General features: G+C 34.9%; 1 protein-coding gene across 1 annotated transcript; it reads right to left on the bottom strand.

The window, feature by feature from the left end:
* Nucleotides 1-373: 373 nt before the first annotated feature.
* On the bottom strand, nt 374-16,392 carry LOC112011019 (protein PAT1 homolog 2). Its single transcript, XM_024043396.2, has 5 exons — nt 16,093-16,392; nt 14,813-14,961; nt 6,343-6,399; nt 5,351-5,426; nt 374-2,796 (listed from the first exon to the last, which is right to left on the bottom strand). The coding sequence occupies exons 1-5, from the start codon at nt 16,154-16,156 to the stop codon at nt 713-715; spliced, it is 2,430 nt and encodes an 809-aa protein (XP_023899164.2). The 5' UTR covers nt 16,157-16,392; the 3' UTR covers nt 374-712.
* Between the last annotated feature and the right edge of the window lie 2,043 nt (nt 16,393-18,435).

Here is an 18,435-nt window from a genome sequence, read left to right as displayed (position 1 = left end):
TTTAAAAGTACAATAAAAAGAATAACTTCGGAAAATATGCTGGCCACTCTAGTACTCTCACTACGTCGTATTATTGACCAGCTCCAAATCGACATAACACTCTGAAAAATAATAAATGAAAAAAGAACTTATTTGTCAATTACTTTTTTTTTTTTTTTCTTTTCACCACATAACTTTGGAATGCCATGAACTAATTAACCACCTTTTTGAGACCTAATAACAAATTCTTCCAAGTGACTAGATAGAATTGAAAGAAATTTTTGAAGGTTCAGTAACATCACCCTGTACAATCTAAACCCTACCAAAGTTCTATACTGGACTTTACTAAAGCACCAAAATAAAGGCTCCAGAAGAAAAATCTTAGAGACAAACATTAAGAATTCCATCATAACATTTATGCAAGACTATCAATTCGTCAAAATGAGAATCATAGAAAATTTTCTGAAATAAACTAAGTATAACAAAGATTACACTGGAGCCTTGAACTGCACCTACAATAAACTACACATGCCTTGCATCCACTCCCCATGCTGCCAAATATCAATCCTAACCACATTCACCTCTTGATAGCTTCACTTCCAAATGCATGCAAGGGGCCATTGAGTAAAATATATATTTAACCCCATGAAAGCATCCAGAGAGGCAGATAAAAACCAAATTAAATCATGGACGTTTCCAAAAAATCATTTAAATTATCCTTTGTAAACCTCTATTAACCCCTCACTGATTCTGAGTTTATCCGGCCACTGCTTCCACCACGGGGATTGATCCCAGAAATGGGCATGGATCGTTGACCAAAATCTAACAAAAGTTTCCGTTGGCGCTCATCAGTGTGAGGAAGACTGGCACGTAGAAGCTCCACAGGCATTTCTCTACTAATAGCTCTGGCTGCCTCTGATCCAATGACTTCTGTGCTTGGTTGGGTAGGTGAACATATGGATTGCACAATAGTTTCATATTTACTCAGGCAGTACTTAGTAAGAAGAGCAAAAAATTCATCAAATGAAGCCTGCCACAGGGCACGGTTTGGCATGCTACAGTTGCCAGCAGCATGAGGATCAGTTAAGAGTTCAGTTGCCCTTTCAAGGACTGACTTCAAAATAACAGAGGCCCCATCTCCAGCAGTACTTCCAACGGGGCGGAGTGGTGGTTGTTCTGATGAACAAACAACTGCAACAAGACAAGCACTAAGTGCTCGTAGATCCATGCCCTTAACACATGAGGAAACTGTCTTTGCAAGATTTGTGGTTGTCTCAGCTGCTCCTTTATCAGATGGAAGGCCACCAAACAAAAACCTTAAATGACGGAAAATAGCCATACAAACAATTCGGGCAAGCTCGCTACCGGGGAAGAGAAGCTGAAGGAACCTAGAAAGGAGTTTTCGACCCTTAGGAAGAGAAACCAACCGTAGGAACACAAGGTCATCCTTGGCAGTCGGGCCAATAGAGACGCTGCTTTTGCCAAGTGGATCTACAAGCTGAAGTGATGCCGCCAGACCTTCTAGCAGCATCTGTCGCCTTCGTCTGAGCTGAGTACCCCCATCCTGGGGCTGACTAAACTGTAGCAGCCGATCGATATCATCAATATCAAGAAGAAGACAGAGGCCATCCTCAATAGTAATTCTAGCAGCAAGCATTGGTTCCTGTTCCAAAGGCTTCTCAGGGACTTTCTGCTCAGAGCCATCACCAGAAGCAGAGGGAGGAGGATCAACTTCGAGGAGGGGGCGAGGCCTACGTACAGAAGTGAGGGGAATCCTCCCAAGGGCATCAGCTAGGAGATGATGTTGTTCTGTACTATTACGCCCTCGAGAAGGGAGCTCCCTCAGGTGAGATGGGCAGAAAGGATGTTTTAACCTTGATCCAGCAGCCTTTTTGGCTTGACTTGCTTGGTGGTAATAATCGTCAATGTATGGGTCATTGCTATGTGTAGCAGCATGTTGCATTTTAAGAATACTCTCTATTTCTTCAGATGTCATATACTTGGATCTGATTTGGACCCACCCACTGTCACTTTTATGGCTACTAGCATCAGAACCCTGCTGAGAAAAACGCATATTATGTTTGCCTCTTTGAGATGATTTAGGTCTTTGGTCTCTCATATCTGCCAGTATAGCCTTATGTGAGGATGATGGATGAGTACTATACAGTTGCGACTGCAGTGCTGCAAAATGGGCCATAGATGGTGAAACTTGATGGTGCAGTCTCTGTTGTTGCAGCTGCTGCTGGGGTGAGATTATTTGTGGGGACATGACACCCTTTTGATGAGGTAACTGATGCTGCAAAATATTATTCAAAAGGCTAGAGTGATCCCCGTGCAACATGCCAGAATGGTTGGCCCAGTGGTTTTGTGGCCTGTTATTAAAAGAAAGGCCAGAAGTGGTGAATTGACGCATATTCCCACCATAGTGCAACCCATGAGCTAAACCAGCCAAATGAAGATTAGAGTTAGATAAAGGAGAGAGGTTCGGTGCAGAGAATGGCATCTGAGAACCACTGCCAAGAGAAGGCATATTCAGATGGTGCGGTGAACCCTGTTCAGATCTACTTCCAGGAGGAGGGAAAGACGTGAAAGTTGATTTGGGTACTAGAATTGGTTCACTGGAGTAGTGGTGCAGCACTGGTTGCTGCTGGGGGTATGAGGATGTTCTGTACAAAGGTTTTGATTCTCCAAGACGAGCAGAAGGTTGAGGCTGTGATGACCACCTCTTCTCATCTTGACCACTTTCTGCATCAAACATTTGCTGGTCTAACCAGTTTCCAAAATCTCCATCTTGTGCCCACTCGGTCGCAGATGAACCTGAACAGAGCTTGCTGTTAGTGAATAAGGGGGAAGAAGAGGGGAGGAGGGACAATAAGCAACAGTTATAGGAATATAAAGTCCAACCTACTTTTACATTACACTACACCACAAACTGCAAAAATCAAGAAAGCTACATGGTATAGAGAATTTACAATTATTTATAATTGGCACTTAACAAATAGATGCACAAGGCTCAATGGAAAAGAAAGCAGTTTATCTGGAATCCTCCTAGTAGAAAAAACATCAAAAAGCAAAGTCCAAACCTGAACCATTCAAGGCTCCAATTTCACAACCTAAAACACTGATCCTTCTTGCCATGCGTTGTGTAAAAGGTAGATCAGCTTTTCCCTTAACCAGAACTAAAGAAGTCATCTTATTATCATGGTAAATTTGGGCTGGCAGCCCAAATTAATTTTATACAGATCATAAGCCTAAATGGAATGGTGCGAAATAATTACAGCACCACAGAGCTTCCCTCGTGACTCCGTGTGCGCACAGACATGCTTACATGCACCATGAACAGAGAGGAAACAGATTGTGCTCTTTGAGACATTGAAACTCAGACAAGACCAAAAAAAAAAAAGCCTAAAAAGTTAAGGGAAATTAAAGAAACACTTAACACTAGAAAAAATGAAAAGTTTGATGTTAAGTGATATAGTTCACATTAAAAACAATTAAATGGCAAAAAATAACATTAAAAAAACAAAACAAATGAGCATAGAGACATGATAGGAGCTTCTAGACACTCATAATATATTATTAATAAAAATTAAACTTTATTTTACAAAACTACATTATGGTATATGCATGCACACAAAGAAATAGACTAAAAACTTACGATTAAGGAACATTCTTTTTAAGTCAATAGGAACCAAATGAGGAAGATCATTTTTCTTCCAAAAAATTTACTGAGTAAATACTAAATAGCTGATTGATGATTCCTGAGATAGACCAAAATTAGTTGTCCAAAAATGTTGTCTCATTTAAGATTACGGGTTTTCTATCAAATTGAAAGCTTTTACTCGAAAACATCTAAGGCATTATACAGGAATTCAAAATTTTCTATAACCTATATCTCATGCTAGCCATTTGACAGGGATGCTAGGCTTGAACAGATATATGGATCATTGAGACTAAAATTAATTTTTTGAAGGTATGTTAGAGAGGGGAAAGAACAATAAACCATTTCACAGGAAGATTGCCCAGGTTAGCAGATTAAATAGTTAAAATTACGTCCAATTATTATTATAAATATATATTTAGTAACCCTTTTTAACTCTGTTTGTGCCTATGCTTAGCATCATATATTTTGTTCACAGCCGGTACCAGCCCAAAAAAATGAGTTTCGGAGGTTGATGGCCATCGTAAAATTTTGGAGCGCACTCAAACACTGATGAAAGGTGTCATGTACGAGGATCCCCGCTAAGCATCCAAATGAAAATCATCGAGGTGAGGGAGAAACTTAACCAGTCCTCTATTCAGGAAGAAAGCCCGGGCAGGGAAGCAATAATCTCTATTATGAATGGATTCATTACAGATGCACGTTGGGGCATTACCTACTAGTTAAGTGCTATATCGGACACTGAATGCAGTGAAAAATGGGCAAAGGTTAGCCAGACTGGTGAAGTGCTATATCGGACACTGAATGCAGTGAAAAATGGGCAAAAGTTAGCCAAAGCGTTCCGTGTAAGCAATGCACTACACTGCACTTGGGTGCAGTGAAAAATGGGCAAGATTTCCAACACTGATGAATGGGTGTTGGTAAAGAAGTTAGAACAAGAGGCACTAGGAATATAGGAGTTTTAACAAAGAAACCAATGGAAATAGCATAAACAATGACCAGGAGTATACAAATAGTATATCTTCAGGAGACTAAGTTAGTAGGTGAGAAATCTAGAGAATTCAAACATATAGGGTATAAATTATATTATAGAGGAAGAGATTAAAAAATGAAAAATAAAATAAAATAAATTTTTAAAAATAAATAAATAAATATGAGTTCGGGATAATCATAGATAAAATTCTTAAAAAAGCAGTTGAGATTAAGAGGATATTGAATAGAATTATGCTAATAAAACTTGTCTTAGGAGAAGAGAAAATTAACATAATTAGGGCGTACGCTGCTCAAATAGGATTGGAAATCCATTATACAAAAATTTTGGGAGGACATGGATGAATTGATTCAAGGGTGATTGTTTGAAGCAACATCTGATCACAAAGAGCAAGTTTAAAAGACTTGTCAAATTAGTACTTTAGGAGAAAGGGGAAATGTGTGGATCCACACGTGCAACAGGTGTTTCCCCTGAGAAAAGTGTCTTTTGTCAAATAAAAGAACCTCCAAATCACTTTTTGGAACCAGATACCAAAAACTCACTTCCAGAATAAGTTAGCAAGGCCCACACCTCATAATGAGGCCAACGTAGAAAGTAATGCCTACTTAAACTTCAAAAAAAAAAAAAAACTGTGGCATGGCCTGATTGCTGCTCTGATTGCCTCAAGATATCTAAAGACTAACATCAGGAACACAAAAATTCACGTCAAGGTTACTTACTTTCCCGTGAAAAGGATCCAGATCCTCTATCACCAATAACTCCCGGGTGTCTTGGTCCTGTTACAACTCTGTTCAACTGTATAACAGAACAACAGCATAAGCCACAAAATATGAAGGGAAAATTTATGGAGATAGCATATCAATAAAATAACTATGACAACCACAATAGCACAATCAAGCAACCTTCACTCTTTGGCACATTGTCAAAGTTTTCAAACATTCTACAAGAGTTGCATAAAAATAAACTTCTAGTAATAAGCATGTCCATTTCACAGTTAATATCCAAGTATATTCTGCCATGATTCTAACCAATATAACAATCAAAAAGCCACATAATCATGTCAAAGGAATTACAAATAATAATTGGCTCCATTCAAGCTATCAAATAGTCAAAGCAAGAATGACCAGCTAGTGAATTTAATAACCACTATCACATATACAAGTCTTCAGGCTGAATGGCTGTATATAATCTTCACAATGACATTAATTGACCAGTCACTAAAAAATTCCCAATCATATAAATGGAAACTTAGCTGGAGAAAGAGATGATTAGTTAACTGCAATACAAAACAGGCCAATGAGCTCTAGCTCAAGTAACACCTCCTCCCCTTGCAAGTGCTAGGCGGAGGGTGAGGTAGTGGGTTCAAAACCCATTGGGTGCATATGTAACTTATCTATTTATAAAATAAATAAATAAATAGAATAAAAAATAAATATTCAAGCCAGGAAATTATTCTAATGCGATATCAACTGTCATTAAAAAACTATGTTACCCTATATACCTACACAGAGCTTAGCATCAGAAATTAAGAGAGAAGCCTTACACTTAACAACATAAGAGTGTGATATCTTCAAATCATTGAAATAACAATATATAAAAATAATATAAATTGAAGAGTATGACATGAGAAAGAAATTGACAACTCATCAAAGGCTACACAAAACATTTATTCATCATTGCCTGCACAACCATCGAATTCAAGGAAGCTAACCTTGGCAAAAGTAGTTGCCAGATCATCCACATCTGATAAAGATCCCAAACCTACACCCTGAGATGGAAAATAAGTGAACTGAAGTCATTATACTACTTCAGGCCCAGCAAATTGAAGTGTTGACAATAAAAATTTTCTATTACAAAACTTGCAGTTTTAAAAGAAAAAGAAGAAAGTGGAAGGCAACAGCAATAAAGCAAACGAAAAAAATCATTTTAAAAAAAGTGATGTATTTGACAACCAATGGCATGAGTTCTACAAGGCAAGCTTACTATTATAAAGCTATTCTGCACATGGAAAGGGAAAATCATACAAATTTGAATTGAAATCACATGATAAAAGAACAAGAAATGGGGAATGTTTATAAAAACGGGGACTGCACAAAAGGAATATCCATATTATTCTTCTCAAATGTTTGCAGTTCCATATAAGTAATTGAAGTCTGTGTCACATTTGAAAAAGCAACAGCTCAGATTTCTAAAAACCTGGTTTGCACAAAAGAACTGTCATAGTACTAACCAAAGAGTCATATTTTAAGAGTTCAGATGATATATTTACATATCTCAAGGTAAGTGACGCATATCAAGCAACTTGGTGAGGAAATGTATTATAGACCCAAACTGAAGATATATTTGTTAAAATTTTCTGAATCGCACTGTTCTTTTGTGATGATGCCAGAAACAAAGTTAAAAACCTTTCACCACGCCCAGTTCTTGAAATTATAAATTTTATAAAAACAAAAAACGAAAAAAATCAACCTTTCTATATAATAATTGAGATTTTCAAATAGTCAATAATTTCAGCATTTTCAAACCAGAAACGCAAAAAACTAGGAAGGGATTATTACATCCATCATTATGCTACATTTTGAAGGTTCTAAATAAATCTGTACTTGTTTGGCAGTGAACTGATAAGCAAACTGCAAAACTACTATGACCTATACTGTTTTCTTTATTTTCTTGGACACGGGAGAGAGAGAGAGAGAGAGAGAGAGAGAGAACCAAAGTGGATAAACTCAGGCTTTGTTTATGTAATTTGAAAGAGGTATTTCAGTGACAACAAGGTGAGCAAGAAGGAACTCAATAAAATCCCTTCTAAAAGAGAATAAATTTATCTTGCTGAGATCTGCATGTAACTAAAAAAATCTTTGATGATTCTATCACTCAGAAAAGAACATTACCATGGTAAGATTTTTAAAAGGAAGTTTTGGCTCTTTCCGCTCAGAGAACTAGATGATACAACAGTTCTGACAAAGTGACTTTCACATTAGACACATCACTACAGCTTTAAACAACTTATCAAAAAAAAAACATATGCTAAGTTGTTTAATGCTGTAGTGATGTGTAATGGTGCAAAGAAACATAAAATGTTTGGGTTGAAATTTTGGGATGCAGGACGAAGTCCAAGTTTTAAGTAGCTATAAAGAGCCATGGTTAGCATTGGCAGCCGTTTTAAGTTTGCCAGCTGCTTGGGGTTGAAACATTGTTGAGGGGATTGGGGCAAGTAAAATAGAATTTTAAGATTTGAAAATTAGATTGAAGGAATCGGAAGAATGAAAATTAGATAAACAGTTAAGAGAAATAAAGCTATTACAGAAGAAGAAGACTAAGAACTTAAATTTCTAGGCATCACAGCCAGAGTCAGAATTAAAACTGATCACTGTTTGCTTGGGAAGCATCCATATTTATAGAAAATAAGATAGCATGAGTTGAAAAAATTCTATACCAATCCATACCAGCCAGACATTTTCTTATTAGAGGGGAGTGATAGGATGCTATGGAAACTGAAAAAGAGTGGCATCTTTTCTGTCCGCTTTTTGCATGAGGCTATCGGAGGTGCACCAACTAATTCTTTCCCTAGGAAGAGTGTTTGGTGTACTAAGGCTCCTAAAAGGGTATCCTTCTTTGTTTGGACAATAACCTGGGGGAAGATCCTTGTGATAATGTTATATATATTTGGAATATTCTTTGTAGTATTTGTACTATTTGAGCTGGCTCTCATTGGATATACCAGCAACTCATGTATGCGGAGGAAGAAAACTTTTCATACCAAAAAGTAATTAGAAAAGCCTGCAGAGGAATGAAGCCTTGAGCTTGATTACACCTTTTTCCTCAGATAGTTTTCTTTTCTTTTCTTTTTTCAAGGGTTGTGTTGACGTGGGCCCTTGTGGCTATGAATTGCCAAGCCCAAACTCAGTCAACTGAACCAAATATAACTTGTACTAGGAGACCCAGTATTGCCAACCTATGAAATATATAAACATATATATATATATATATATTAGGTTTGTGTTGTATGGCATATAGAATTTAGAGAGAATTCCTAATAACCTAGCAGTGCATCCGCATAAGAAAATAGAGAACTAGAGAGGCAGTCAGCTTCTAGTCTTATTGTTTCTTTTGTGAGAGAGTGCAAGGGTGTAATTGGGATTTGGTTTCTTGAGAGTGTTCTTGTGCACTATTGTATCTCCCTATTTTTTATAGTGAAATTTCTCCGTCATTGCTATGGAGGTAAGCAATTTGCTGAACCACGTAAATTCTTGTGTTCTTTGTGCGTGCTTGTTATTTAATTTCCGTTTATTTACTGTTATTGACTTGAGTCCTAGGGTGCTATTTGCACAACAAGTGATATTAGAGTAAGGTTAGGATTCAATCCTTTGAATACAATAAAGATGTCAAGCACAAAGTATGATGTAGAGAAGTTTTATGGTAAGGGAAAAGCAGCTAGCGCTATTTGTCTCAACCTAAGTAATGAGGTCATTCACAACATCCTAGAAGCAAAGACCACAAAGGAAGTTTGGGAAAAACTAGAAGGTCTTTATATAAGAAAGAATTTGACAACGAAGTTCTATGTGAAGAAGCAACTGTATAGTTTGCCTATGAAGGAGGGTTCAGATATGTTGGAGCATCTCAACACGTTTAACATGTTGAACACCCAATTGTCAAGTTTTTGGGTGAATTATGAGGAAAAAGATAAAGCATTACTCTTATTAGCGTCGCTTCCTATGCAATTTGATCATCTAGTGACTACATTGATGTACGAGAAAGAAGCTGTAGTACTCGAAGAGATAACTAGTGCTCTCTTGTCACACGTAAAGATGAAGTAAGATGGTGATGGCACTTAAGCTGATGGACTTATTGTAAAGTCAAAGTCAAGCAATCGAGGTAGAAGCGAGTCAAGATTCAATCGGAACGGATCTCAGTCTAGATCACGTACAAAGAAAGGTGTGGAGTGCTTTTATTGTCACAAGAAAGGGCACTACAAGAATCAGTGTAAAGAGTTCAAAGAGCATTTAGAGGAGAAAATGAATGGAAAGAAGCCCCTAGAATCAGCTAGTGTTACCAAAGAAACATCAGATGATAGTGAGGTTGGTGCAGATTTACTTTCAGTTTCATCAGGTAACAATGTTTTATCGGAATCTTGGGTTTCAAATTCAGCATGCTCATATCATATGACTCCAAAGAAAGATTGGTTTGACACGTATAAGCCTTATAATGGTAATATGGTCCAAATGGGTAATGATGCTACATGCCCGGTTATTGAGATTGGTACCGTGAAGATCAAGATGTTTGATGGAGTTGTAAGCGTTCTTAGTAATGTCAAACATGTTCTAAATCTTAAGAAGAATTTAATTTCTTTAAGAGTATTGGATGATTTAGGGCATTCATACTCATCAAATGGTGGAATCATGAAGATTACCAAAGGCATTTTGATAGTGATGAAGGGACAGAAAGTAAGCACGCTTTACAGATTGATAGCGAACACAATTATAAGAAGAGTTGCAGTCACCACTTCGGTAGAGTCCAGCACTAATGACACAAAATTATGGCATATGCAACTTGGCCATATTGGTGAACATGGTATGTTAGAGCTGAACAAAAAAAATTTATTGAAGGGGATGAAGACATGCAAGCTAGACTTCTGCGAGTATTGTGTGTATGGGAAGCAGCATAGAGTCAATTTCAAGACAGGCTCTCATACAAGTAAATTGTTCTTGACTACATTCATTCAGAAGTTTGGGGTCCAGTATCAGTTTCTTCTCATAGCGGTGCTCAGTCTTTCGTCAGTTTCATTGATGACTACTCTAGAAAGGTATGGATTTATTTTATGAAGCATAAGTTTAATGTGTTTGGCATATTTAAAAAGTGGAAAGCATGAGTTGAAAATCAGACTGGCAGGAAAATAAAATACCTTAGAACAGATAATGGACTAGAGTATAGAGATAAAGAATTCATAAGATTTTGTGAATTAGAAGATATTACTTGTCACTTCACAATTAAAGGAACTCCACAGCAAAAATGGGGTTGCAGAAAGAATGAACAAAACCTTAGTAGAAAGGGCCAAATGCATGAGATTGAATGCAAGGTTACCAAGGTATTCTAGGCAAAGACAGCTAACACAGCAAGCTTCATTATCAATAGATCTCCATAATTAGCCATTGATTTCAAGATTCTAGAAGAGGTTTGGTTAGGTAGACTAGTTGATTATTCAAGTCTAAAAATCTTTGGTTGTCCAGCTTGCATGCATGTGCAGAGTGGAGAGCGTTCTTAATTGGATTCAAAGTCAAGAAAACGCATATTTCTTGGTTTTGAAAAATGTGTTAAAAGGCTACAGGCTTTGGGATCCAATCTCAAAGAAAACGGTGATTAGAAAAGATGTCATATTTGATGAAGCCTTTATGTTAAATCAGAATGAGGCAGAGACATATGATGATAGTTCACAAGAGAAATTTACTATTGAAGTAGAGTTCGACAAGAATAGTTCACCCAATGATAAGGGTGATGATAATGATATTGATCCACAGCAACAACAAGAAGAGCCTTATTCAATCACTAAAGGTAGAGAGAAGCAAGTTCACAAAGTACCACAAAGATATGGCTTTGAAGACATAGTTAGCTTTGCTCTCATAACCAATAGTAGAGATTCATCATCTTACAAGGATGTAGAAGAGATGAGGTCACTACAAAAGAATAATACTTGGGAATCAATGAAATTGCCCAAGAGAAAGAAGGCTAATGGTTGCAAGAGGGTATATTGAAAGAAAGAAGCGTTATTAGAAAATGAAGGTGAAAAATTCAAAGCACAATTAGTGGCTAAGAATTATTCACACACAGAGGAAGAGAATGCCTCAGATATGTTGACAAAGCCAGTTCCAACAAGTTCAAGAGCTGCTTGGACTAAATTGGTGTATGCAACCATTATTTATAGCCCTTAAGGGCTAAGGTGGAGGCGATGGAGGAATTTACTATTGTAGCTTGATCAATTCAAGTCAATGGGGAGATTTGTTGACGTGGGCCCGTGTGGCTATGAATTGCCAAGCCCAAATTCAGTCAATTAAACCAAATACAACTTGTATTAGGAGACCTAGTATTGCCAACCTATGAATTATATATGTGTATATATATATATATATTAGGTTTGTGTTGTATGGCATATAGAATTTAGAGAGAATTCCTAATAACCTAGCAGTGCAGATACACAAGAAAATAGAGAATTAGAGAGGCAATCAGCTTCTAGTCTTATTGTTTCTTTTTTGAGCGTGTGCTATGGTGTAATTGGGATTTGGGTTTCTTGAAAGTGTTCTTGTTCACTATTGTATCTCCCTATTTTTTATAGTGAAATTTCTCTGTAGTTGCCGTGAAGGTAGGCAGTTTGCTAAACCACGTAAATTCTTGTGTTCTTTGTGTGTGCTTGTTATTCAATTTTCGCTTATTTACTGTTATTGATTTGAGTCCTCATGTGCTATTTGCACAACAAGTTGCTTTTCCATGAGCTTCTTGATGATAGTAAAACTGGAAATTTGCCCTTTCATCCACATTCCTATTGATAAATACAAAAATACAAAGTTCAGACCTGGTTACTTGACACATAGAAAGCCCTTTGCAATTTTTTAAGTCACTTTTTTTCCTGATTTGGAGTAAAAATATTACTTGACATGTATCATCCCCACCTTCCCAACTTTATTCCCTACCTATTCCCTCATAGTGGATATTTCAACAAGTTTCCACTCCTCAAAGAGAAAACAACAACCTTAGCATTACCCCTTCCCAGCAGCACTCTCTTTAGATGACCATAGTATACTACTGTCAGATATGCTTTTAAATAATTACAGGGCAAGCTTCTTTGCTACGCATAATAAATTGTCCTCTAGGAATTTTTTTGTGGTACTTTACAACACTGTTGCATACAATTATTTTAATATCTTTTATACTAGTCAAGCTACAAACATTTTTCTCTGCTTGTATTAATACATGGTAGAATGAAAGCACAATCACTAGCTCCGAAAGTGCATGGCAATGCTTTCTAAGATTCATATAAATTTTTTTCATTAGTAATAGAAATTTATTAATATAAAAGGTTACTTCATGCTCATGATGATGAGCACTCCATAACCTGAAATAATCATAAAAGGATTATGTAAAAAAGTTAAGTGATTTTGTGAATTCTAGAATGGTGTTACTATTTGTAAGACCCCATACACAGGACCAATCAAATAAAGTTTGAATTAGCAATGATTCCAACTGATTCTTTGATCTGTCTTTATCCTCAAAGGTACAGTTATTTCACTCCTTCCAACAGACAAAGTTCCAAATATCCGAATCATGTCATAACTTTACATCTCTAGCCATCATGGACATAATTTATTTTAAATTATCCTGGTTCAATCTTTAACACCACAAGCCAAATATATTAAATTTATGTTCTTAGCCCAAAACCATTCCAATAATCCCACACATAACCCACAAATTTGGTTAGATTTTGTCTATTATCTTACACCATATTTCCATTGATGAAATTCTATATTATGCTAATTATGTCAAGCACTTTTTCTTGGATGGAACAAGGCATAAAAAAGGCCTTTTTTTTCAAATTATCAAGTAAAAAAGCATATTTATCAGTATGTCAAAATTTAGGTCAATAAAACAATTTGTTGAGAACTTTTGAAAAAGGAAATTTCAACTTTGGGTGATCAAACTGATGATCCATAAATGGTTTTTAACCCACTTGATTGACTCTATGAAAATCTTTTCATTTGAAAATTTTTGCTTAAATCTGACACTAACTTTAGTTAAATCCTTTATACAGTTTGTGAGCTTGCAAATTTAAAAGGTTTAGCAACCCTACCATTCAAATAAATAAGTAAATAAAATCTAGATCTTCAAACTCTCTCAATCTCCCTCTCAACAGTAAAAATTATTAACCTAGGAACTACGTAAAGATAAATATGACTAAAACCTTTAATTGATAACTCACCCTAAGAGTATGACTTTTTTCTTTTCTTTTTTTAATAACGTAAGGAATCTTTCTAAAAAAGATCCCTTTAGACTAACTTCTAGCTAGTAAAATCTAGGATAACTTTCTTAGTAAGAAAGTTCATTGTAAAGAGGGGAACTACACAGAGTGCATACAAAAGCTTCAGATGAGGAAAGGACCCATAAAAAAAGAGCTAGGGACAACTGAAAACAAGATAATGGATTGCTTCTCCAATTGGACAAGATAACTCTCTCTCTTTCTCTCTCTCTCTCTCTCTCTCTCTCTCTCTGTTAACTTGTTGGTTCACTCAAACTCTATTATTTTCTTTATTTCAATTCATTTCACTTCCAAGATCATTTTAATTGTCTATGTGTCCATTTGAGAACAACTTATTTAGCTGAAATTGAAAACTTTTTGCTGAAAGTGTTTAAAAAAAGCTAAAAAAATAAGCTGAATAGTACACTAAAACCCATGAATAGAATCAAAAAGTGCAATAGGACTTATGAATAGTAGCAAAAATACACTGAAATTACAAATAAGCTGAAATTTTTAGCTTGTACCAAACAAACACTATATATGTAAAGTTGGAAAAGGTAAAGATTAAAAATTTAGAACTACCCCCACTCCATTGGATCAAAATCTCAGGTCCAATTCTTACTAATTCTAGTTTGAGCTGGACAGTCATCTCTTAATTCATTCCCCTCCTCCATAAATGTATTCTAATTCACAAGTACATAAAGTCAATGCGCATGTAGACAGGCCTCCATTGTGTACTTTAATTGAAACCAACACAATGAACAATATCATGTAAACTCCCCAATTTTTTATAATTTCAATTAAAAAAAATTTAAGCACAAAACCTAGGTCAAACAATACATAATTACAACTACATACATTATATTTAAAGGGCATGTCAATTGTTCAGATTTATTGGTTTTCTCATAACAAACCATATGTAATTGAAAAAATAAAGTTATAAATGAATGATAAATATAATTAAAACTTTGGAAAAAAATGCATGTGGGTACCATTGATTAGTCTATTAAGGATCCATAGCCGACCCTAAAATTTTGTGACAAAGGTATAGTTGTTGTTTTTGTCATTGTATTAGTAAAAGTTAAAATTATAGTTTTTTTTTTTTTTTTTCAATTACCTATTGTTTCAACAAGCAACACAATTTAATTTGAAGTCAAGTAAACATATACAAAAATATTACCTCTTCTTTGTCAAACAAATGGTACTCATCATCAGCAGGTCCAAATGCAGGACCATTATCTTCATTGTCTTCTAACCCTCCCAACTCAACTTCTTGCAAAACATTTCGACCAAAAAACTCATACTGCGAAGCATCAAAGCATGCACTATCTGCATGACAAAAAAGAAAAAAGACAAAGTTATAGATGCATGCGCAGCTACTTACTCCAGCTTCAACCTTCCAAAAATACATTCTAGTTTTAGTTACAAATCTCTCACATGGCATGTTGCACACAATTAGGAAAAAACCAAAAATTTAGTACTATTTTTTTCTTTTTTATAAAGTAAATCAAAAGTTTATTAGTTTTGATGAAGACTTGTCTATAAATAATTGGAATTGAACTCTCTTGTGTCCACTACTATACTTTTTTATACTTCCAAAAATAACCTTATTACTAAATTGAAAGTTATTTAGCAATATGATAAATTAAGGACACAAAACTAAATTGTGAAAGTTAAATTTACCCAATCCTAGAAATAGAAAAATCACATTAGTAGATTGGTGTTGTATGTGTAGGTGTAGTGGGGTGTCAACGGATCATTTGCTACTTTACTGTGATTTTGCTTATGCATTATGGGGCTATATGTTTGGTTTTTAGAGAGCAACTTGGGTGATGCAGCCTAGAGTGATTGATTTAAAATTAAATTCAATAAAATTAGGAAACACCTTTTATTAAATAACATTAGCAGCTCCTAGCCTCATTCATAAACACTCTGTTCTATTTGTTTCGAGCTTGGGGACTCATATCTAGTAACCCCATTCCGATGTTTATAGACTCCATTTTTTCTTGTACATAATTTTTGTTGTTTTGTAATTGTTTTCGCTATTTTGTGCTTTTCTTTTCTTTCTTTTTTTCTTTTTTTTGAATGAAACTGTCTTTTTTTCAATAAAATTATTATTAATTATTGAAAAAGATAATTGTAACAACTTCAAAAAAAAAAACTTATATTTTTTATTGAGAAAAAAAAAAGGAGGGCATTCTCAATCCAAGAGAAGATTCAAAAATCCAAAAAAGGCAGCTTTTTTAACAAACATGAACTCAGGACTACACAGTCTGGAGTCCTAAACTAAACCAAATCAAACCGCCCCATAATTAATATGCAGAAACCTGTTTATGTGAAGTAAAACAGAGAGATCAAGCAATAATTTGTATTCATGTTTTTCATCTTTCTCAGCATCCAAACAAACTATCCAAAACCCTAGAATTCGATTAAAATAAAAAGAAAGTAGAGAAATTAGACCTGAGGAGTTATTATTATTCCCAGCGAAGACCTTGAAGTCTTTGCCGGCGTCGGATCTGTCCATATCGACGGCACAACGAAAACACAGAAACTGAGACTGAGAATGAGGCAAAGCAAAGCTACGCCGTGTCGGCGGAGATCAGCCTAGGGTTTTCGAGAATTGGCTGTAGGCCGAGTAAATTTAGAGAAATAGAAGGGGCAGTTTTGGGAATTTGGAGAAGAAGGTCAGTCGGTTAGGTTAGGCTAGGCTTATAAAAAGAAAAGAAAGAAGAAGAAATAAAAAAGGAAAAAAAAAAAAAAAAAAATTTTTTTTTTTTTTTTTTTTTTAGGCACGTGCAACTATCCGACGTACACGGATTTCTTTCTTTCACTCGTTAATTAGATGAGATGAGAGAGAATTTTTCTTTTTTTTCGGTAAAGAGAGAATTTTATTTTTTATATATATTTATAAAATTTATTATATATTATTAAGAATAATACTAACAGATGTCTTTACGATAATGATTAACAATCTATTTTAGAAAAATATTAATATCACTTTTATGAAAAATAGAAAAAATTATCAAAATATTAATTACCTTTTTTTTTCTTTTCTTATAAAAAAATTTTTAAATGAATTGTTAATCATTACCCTAAAGACATCTGCTAACATTTTTCTATTATTAATACAGATTATGTTAACGGGAATTGCTATATTAAGAGAGTTTTAAACAACATTTTTATGAAAAATATTTAAAAAATTAGGATAAATTTTAACTATAAAATTAGTTGTAACATTAGGCAACAAACTCACTCAATAAAATAAATAGTACTACATATTTTGAAAATCTAACAGTTGAATTATATATTCTTTACGCTCTTAATACATATGTTAATTTTTGTGTCAATCGGATATCATTTACTATGTAATCTATAATCCTATATTTTATACATAATTTTAAATTATAAAAACTTGCAATTTAAAAATTTATTGATGACATAGCTATTGATTTTTAATTTTCTTGAAATTTTGTAAACATGGAGGATATAAAAAGAAGATACAATCTAATGGTAGATTTGTCAAAATTCACTTCCAATAAAAAGATATTGAGTGATTTTATAACCTAAGATTACAATCGATTTTGTAGTTAAATTTTGTCCAAAAAATTATTACTTTACTATTTCCTCATAAAATATTTTTAAAAGTAATTTCTAAACCAATATATTAGTAAATTCATTAACATTTTCCTGTTAATAAGTAACTCTTTTTTTTTTCTTTTTTCTTTTTTGGCCTGTGACTTTGAAGGTGAGATAAATGACTTGGCGCAATCTTATAGGCTTGTTCGTTGGTTCTTTTTTAATGCGTACGGTACCGGTTCCACACTTAGACAATGGATATTCTGCGCCTTTAAAAGCATCCTCTGTAGCTTGTCCGGAACATTTCCCAGTTTTCCTCTCTATTATTATTTAAATGGCTAGTAAACGGGTTGACTCGTATTAGTTCAATTCCACCCGATGCGATACGAGCCAAATCAGATTCATGTCTAAAACATGTTGCAAACTGATGGTGATTTATAACAAGTAATATTCGTACATAAGGGTTGTCCATACCCATCAACGTCCAAGACTATTTCTGGAAGCGAGAAGGGAGAAAAATGCATCACAAACATAAGAGAATGACGTTCAAGGATATTACATATTGGTCGTCCACGACAGAAGAAGGTGTGGGCGATTAACATACACTTGGTAAAATTCTAAGTGTTTTTTATTGATCACAAATAGTTAGACCACGATCATTTATCTGAAAACACGAGATGAATTTCCCAAAATTCGCTCAACTCTTCCCACACAGTCTTAGGGGCGACCTAATAAACTTTGAGACCCAAGGGGATATATTTAAATAAGGCCTTTTTGTTATTATTTAAATAATATTTAACTAGTTTTTTATATTGATGGGTTCCAAACCAAGTTTAGTTCGTCCATGACCAGATCACATCTAAAGGGTTTCACAAGAAAAGAAGCCCAATAGAAGCACTCCAAACATGAATAAGATCCCTCCATAAGATATTACTACCGTCCAAATCAGGATGGTCATCCATAATTTGGAAGGGTATAGATGACTAGGGATGATCATTCATAGCCCACAAAGGTATGGACGACTATACAACACTTAGTAAATTTCAAAGGAATTCTCTACAAACTTTACACAATCAAACCACAATCTGTCATTCCAGAATGTGGGGAGGATTCCTCGAAATTCACTCCATTTTTTCCATTAACTCCACACATCTACCATGATGATAGTGGATTTGAGCAAGTAGACTCACTTCTAACTCTCTATAAAAGGATTAAGTTTCATTCAAC

The sequence above is a fragment of the Quercus suber genome, unplaced genomic scaffold (assembly GCF_002906115.3).
Source record: "Quercus suber isolate HL8 unplaced genomic scaffold, Cork oak 2.0 scaffold_140, whole genome shotgun sequence".
NCBI classification, from domain to species: Eukaryota; Viridiplantae; Streptophyta; class Magnoliopsida; order Fagales; family Fagaceae; genus Quercus; species Quercus suber.
The sequence above is the reverse complement of the archived record's forward strand: the minus strand, read 5'-3'. Positions and strand labels throughout refer to the sequence as shown.